The following is a 6546-nucleotide window of genomic DNA, read 5'->3' on the forward strand; positions in this document are numbered from 1 at the left end:
ACTCATATTATTTATAGTTCTTCACCAAAACCAGTTTTTTTTTATAAAATAAATGAAGCAGCAACAACATATACAGCTGGATTAATTTTACACTTGCTTGTTACACTAAATATATTCTATTTAAATATCCCAAACTAACGTACAGCGCGGTAACAGCTAATGCATAGAAACATAAACCTATCCATGGCTGACGAGTGGGATTGAAGTCAATCGTGACGAAATATAATAAAAGAACAAAGAGTCGGTGAACTATGTTGTATTATTAAACTATGTTGCGAGTTTTCTGTTACGCATTATACGTACATGAGTTTGTATTGTCGAATATATTGGATAATGGATTACGTAAATTTATATTCTTCTGTAAAAAGATGTTAAACAAAACTTTACAATTTAAGTTTTTAAGTATTTGCCTCAGTATCTCTAAATATACCTTTTACCTAAAAAATAAGAAATACCACACGGGTTTAAGTTACACGGTTGTTTAGTTCGAAGCTGTACAAAATATCACAGATATTGTTACTAAATCTCGCGTAATAGTACTTTTCGGGTCGAATTTCAGACCTTCGGCTTCGTTTTAGAAGGTTCTTAATTTCTATAGGTTCTGGTTTAGGTGGTTTCCCGATTAAAATAGGCATGCCTTTAGAATTATAGAAGTTTGTTAGTTAGAGCGATTATAACCATTTTCTGACGGTGGTCCAGGCATTTTGTGCATGAAAATCTAACAAAGGTACTTTATTATGCTAACTTGATAATCATAATGTTCTCGTAACTGTTAAAAAATACTTGCAGCAACACGAATAGGGAGATTTTCAACATGTCTCTTCGCACGTTTTGTACACACTCAATACGGTTTTCTAAACGATCCATTAGCGGTATTTCACTTCGACTAATATCTCAAAGTCACAAGAGCATCATTGAAAAGGAAAGTAGTATTTCTTGCGAACCAAAAGACGTTTTATTTGACACTTCAATTTCCTACCCACAAATAATGTCCCGACTTCGTAAGCAAGCGCAACACAGCATATTGCTACAACTTGACGTTTCTGAACGTGATAATGCTAACCTATTGCTAAAAGAAGTCAAAACATTTTGCTCCCATGTTGGAGATGTGCAGTACATTGCACCTTACTATATAAAAGTTAAAAATGGTAGGTTATGCTCTTACTTAGTAGAGTTTAAAGACCTGAACTCAATTCACAAACTATCACTACTCAGTGATGACGGCAAGCTTCGCACACGAATTGCCAAGTTAAAACCAAATGAGCTAAAGCTGTCACATGCAAATGATTCCTCCAAACCACCCACTGAGAAGGTTTTAGCTCACACTCACAGTGAATTTGTACAAAGTATGATGAGAGCTAGCAGCATCTCGGAGCAAACAAATCTGTTTTATACGTACTGCTCTGCAACAAATAAAAATCTAAGAGCAAAATTTTTCTTGAGCTCTGTTGTTGAGGACTTTTTCAACTATAAAATCGAGTCTAATTTAACCGCTGTCCCATTTGGCAGCAGCATGGCAGGTTTTTCAACACCCAGCTCAGACTTGGATGTGTCTATAACCAACATAGAAACAGTCCCATCAAAATTGATTAAAGGCAGACACGTGGCTAAAAACATCCACCATTTGAGTACCACTGGAGCAGAACAATACAAAGACATACTCAGGTCTACAGCATTTGGTTTGTTCTGTGATGTAGTGGAAGACTTACATTTGAGTTTGCCAGGTGTAACCAGAACAACACCAATTGACGCATCCGTTCCAATCCTTACATTTAACTTTTCACCACTATCTATTAACATGGACATCTCCCTACACAATGTTTATGGTATAAAGATGTCATGGTGCTTGAATGCTTTTTCCAGGTATGATTCACGGGTTGCACCTTTTCTTTACCTTGTTAAAGTTTGGGGAAAACAAGTTGGAATAACCAGACACGGAGACAAAGACTATAAAGGTCTCACACCATTTATGCTTGTATCTCTTGCATTATTTTACCTAATGCGTGTAAATAAACCAGTCATACCAACATTGCATGAAACCACAAAGATAAAGACTTCTGAAGCTACGTTGATCGCTGGGTTCCAGGCAAATCTTATAAAACATGTGTCGGACCTTCCCCCTTCTCAAAACACTAGCTCTGTTGAAGAACTCTTCATGAGCTTCCTTGAGTATTACACACGTTTTGATTTCAAGCATTACGGCATTTCTCTGAGCTCAGGTATAGTAACTCCCGTCTCATCACAGGTTGTGATACTTTATCCATTCTCCAAAGACAACGTCGCCAAGATGTGTACCCTTCAAGCTGTAGAACAATTCAAAAACGAAGCACAAAGAGCTGTTTTGAAACTCGAAAGTTACAAACGCAATAAGAGGAATAATAAACCTTGGGGAATTTTGTCAATTGTGGATGTCACAAAAGAGTTGTCACTTTTGAATTGACATTGTCGTAAAATAAAAAAATCCGAACGTTTTATACGATATATTAATTTGGCACTTAATTTCGTCACTACGTTTAACAATAACCTAATTGAATTGTACACATTTTTAGACCTTCATCTGTACTGGGAACCCCAAGCCCTATCTGTATTTTTCCTCCTAAATTACCATGTGCATGTAAAATGTTAAACACTACAGTCTTAACAGGAAAAACATGTTATAAAAGTAAAATGTAAACAGTCTAAAAGTTGGTTTTGCTTGCTGCTGTACAAACATGAATTCCATGGTATGGAATGCAGTTAGACAAACAAGAAATATTCTAAACCAGAACAATCAATCTTTATCAACTGGGCAACATTTCTTTGCCAAAAAAGGTTTTCTATAGCTTGCAACACAATATTTAAATATTTTATAAGCATTTTGTCTGATATCCATCTTTTTAGAAAATGTTCTCAAGTTTAAACATTCTGTAGAGCGCGACCACTTACTCTACAAAGCTAAACAGATTTCGGACTGGTTATCCAAGGAGAGAAATGTTAAAGTGATGTTTTATGGATATAAGGATCAACAGAAACTGGTAAAGTTTTATAACTACATAACAGTACATACCACTAATCAACACTTGAATATATAAAGATTTCTACTCACAGGAAGACGTAAGCAACTTCTTAAAAGACAAAGTGTCGGAGAACTGTAACTTTGAAATGACCGAAACTAAACAGCCAAAAGGACTTAATCTCTATTTTACACCTTCAATGTCAAAAGACACATGATATGACACCATATGTTTTTTGTCTTTAAAATATAAAATTACTTTTACATTATTGTTTTCATGTTATTCAATAAAATACATTTAAAAATGACATTGTGAAATTACATTGTTTTCATGTTATTTATCTATTTCTAGGCTCCTACGTATACCAACAGACATAATTTTAAATTAAGCTAAATTTATTAGGCAAAAGCACTAAATCACACCAGACTAACAAATCACAATTAAAAATGTAGAAAAGGAATTAAAACAGTAATATATGAATAATTTTTGAAAAAACACTAACGAGCTAAGAATGGCACAGTCCTTTCATATTGGTATAAAATTATTGCAATGAACTAACAATATTCGGAGTTTTGAAGAAATTATAGAAAAAATGGAACATGACACAGTAAGTTCACTTGATTGGCAAAACACTTGTACAAAGCAGTTTTATATGAATCAAAAAAGTCCGTACAATTTTAGTAAGGAACTAAACATAGTACAAATAGTAAGGCTGTCACGTTCGTATTCAGAATTTTAAAATACACTGTACAATGTACACGCTAAATAAACAATGATATAATTCATTGTAAATAAAAAATTACTAATGATTAACTTTGAAAACAAAATTGAAATGATGCCCAGCAAATATTTACTCTTACAAAAGCAGTTGGGTGTGACAGGCTCAGTATGCATCTGTTGTGCAATAATTAACATGAGCACTTGGACTAAACCAATGGTTTTCAATCTGTGACAGTCATATATGGGGATGGACAAGTACTTAAGTTAGATATACTTGCTTTGTACCTTCGTGTATACACACATTTTATTTACTACTTTAACCTAAAAAAATGCTGTACACAGAATTTTATAAACAATATTATGGTTTTTGGGTCATGGTTTTAAAAGTGAAAGCACCAATGGTTTTGAAATATTAACAAAAAGATAGTCTACTTAAAATGACATCATATTCACATCTTTTTCCCCTGCACTGTGTGGCTCTTCTTCAAATTTTTTTGGACAGACAACAGACCTAATTTTCTTTTTTAGGCTGTTACCAGCAGCAAACACAATGATAATCCCTATCAAAAATGGACCAATAGCAGCAACAATCAGATAAAATGAATACCCAAGTTCAGCACTTTCAGTTTTATAGCCCTGGAAATACAACAATACTTATAATCAGACAAGCCTAACCTAAAATCAAAAATGTTGGCTAGTGTATAGATATTGGCTAAAATAATTTTTCCCATTTGTAAATATTTATTTGTCATAATTTACTGGCTTATTTTAACGCTTTGTGATTTACGTGAAATTAACACGATGGCTACTACAAAGGAAATTCTAACCCAGGAGCTGGAAGATAAAAACAGTCTTTTAACACCCTATATCAAAACACAAGCAAGAGTATGGCTAAAAGAACTGTTGATGTTAACCTAAATATACAAATAACCCTCTACAAGTATTAAACCATACTGATTCTATTTAAATAAATGACCCCTTCTAGGTCAACATATTACAAGCACTAATACATACATAACACAGAAGATACCTGTTCATGGCATATGGAATCTATTGATGGACATTTTTCAGGCACAGAGTCCTTGAAGTCATTGTAGAAGAGAACAACATAGATGATTATACCAATTAATGTGAACACCACTTGGAAACAAAAAATTATACTTCAAGAAACTGTGTATATAGTAGGGTGGGGGAAGATAAGACACCTTTTCATTCTATTTTAGTAAACAAAGAACATTTAAAAATGATAAAACAATATTCTCACAACTCCTATAGACCATTGTTAATTGTTTAAAATACGATCATTATGTGCTAAAAGATGCCCTATCTTACCCCACAGAACTATATATATAATTATAATAAAATTTAAGTGTGTCTTGGGTATTTCCTTGTACATTTTTTACTAGTACAAACATTAGAGGTAATAAAGAACATTCTACTCACATCCAGATGTAAAATATGAAATCATTCCTATTGGACCAGCAAATGTCTCATATGGTTTTGAAACTATATTGTAAGCAGATATGGCCATTGCAAAAAGGCCACCCAAAATTCCAAACAAGATAAACACAAGTGAAGCCATTTGAGCACCAGAATTGTATGCGATTTCTGATTTGTTAAACACTAAAGAGGCACAGTTTAATTTGGTTGTATTTTATCGCCTGCAAAAAGGGACCTACTCTGGTGGGACACTTCTTCTGTAATAGCAAAACATTTATCTGAAGGGACATCTTTGCCATTGAACATTCCAAGTGACCTTTGTATCACACATTCTGCATTTGCATCTCTGCAGAACAATAACACATGGCCATAACTTAGATGTTGTTAACCTGAATACTTAGGATATGAATTAGCAGCAACTAAACGTATTGAAAAATGATTATAGCAGGGTAGAGGAAAAAGGGACACCTTTAGCACATAATATCCAAATACCCTGATCGTGTTTTAAACAATTAACAACCAACTGTGGGAGTCAGGAGGATATACAATTCTATAATTCTTTGAATATTCTTTGTTTACTACCAAATGGGACTAGATAATAGAATGAAAAGGCGTCCCATCTTTCCCCATTCTACTATACAACATAAATTCGGTAATTTGTACCTTTATATGCAGTAGTTTAGGCTAATAACTTGTTTTTTTGATCTGCATGCAAATGAGCATAAACCTCACTGACTACTTCCATTTATGTGGTAATAATGTTGTTCTAACCTAGAAGTAGGCTACCTTGGCTTAAACATTTGGAAGGTTACCATTAGACAAACCTAACGTGCAAGACCAAACTAGAACTGCAGTATATTTCATGGAAGAAAATCAAAAGCTTTGATGTACAAGCATAGGCGCCGATTTTTTTAAATTGCAGAAGAGGCCACGTTTATGATGACGTCATTCGTTTTGCAGAAATTAGGAAAATACGGTATACGCGAGTTTTTTTCACTCGCGCCAAAACACGATTAAGCTATACTTTCCATGGCAGCAGTAACAATAACGGCGACTATTAAAGTTTGCCAAAGCTGCTGCCTATCGTTCATGCGGGTATGAAACTGGCAAAATCACACAGTCAAACTCGTTCGTCGTTCTTTGAAGGACGTTGTTCGTACGATACGCACACGAACATTATTGACGCCTCAAGAAACATCAATGCTGTTGATTATTACATAGGTCTTAATTTTGTACAGATCTAGTGTTTGAGGGGTTTTTAAAGCATTAAAACTGTTTGTAGATCGTTTTTAAGCGATTCGCAACATAGGCTTTGCCTGTCAATCGTTACTTTCGATGACGTATTAATTTTACGAGCAGCTAAAGTTTGTTCCAAAATATGTAGCAAGCACCT

General features: G+C 34.2%; 2 protein-coding genes across 2 annotated transcripts in view; one reads left to right on the forward strand and one right to left on the reverse strand.

Annotated features, from left to right (window-relative positions):
- The first annotated feature begins 524 nt into the window (after nt 1–524).
- Nucleotides 525–2811, forward strand: LOC100184239 (poly(A) RNA polymerase, mitochondrial). Its single transcript, XM_026835565.1, has 2 exons — nt 525–727; nt 790–2811. The coding sequence occupies exon 2, from the start codon at nt 815–817 to the stop codon at nt 2438–2440; it is 1626 nt and encodes a 541-aa protein (XP_026691366.1). The 5' UTR covers nt 525–727; nt 790–814; the 3' UTR covers nt 2441–2811.
- Nucleotides 2812–4145: 1334 nt separating this feature from the next.
- LOC100179548 (clarin-3-like) overlaps nt 4146–6546 on the reverse strand; it is a 3585-nt gene continuing 1184 nt past the window's right edge. The window contains exons 2-5 of the mRNA XM_002129973.4: nt 5393–5499; nt 5157–5336; nt 4744–4853; nt 4146–4349 (exon numbers count right to left, since the gene is read on the reverse strand). Of these exons, the coding sequence (XP_002130009.1) occupies nt 4146–4349; nt 4744–4853; nt 5157–5336; nt 5393–5499 (601 nt within the window). The remainder of the gene's footprint in view (nt 4350–4743; nt 4854–5156; nt 5337–5392; nt 5500–6546) is intronic.

The sequence above is a fragment of the Ciona intestinalis genome, chromosome 8 (genome assembly GCF_000224145.3).
Source record: "Ciona intestinalis chromosome 8, KH, whole genome shotgun sequence".
In the NCBI taxonomy this organism is placed as follows: Eukaryota; Metazoa; Chordata; class Ascidiacea; order Phlebobranchia; family Cionidae; genus Ciona; species Ciona intestinalis.

Excerpts from the sequence above, each read along its gene's own strand:
- LOC100184239 (XM_026835565.1), top strand. The coding sequence starts at position 815 with ATGTCTCTTCGCACGTTTTGTACACACTCAATACGGTTTTCTAAACGA.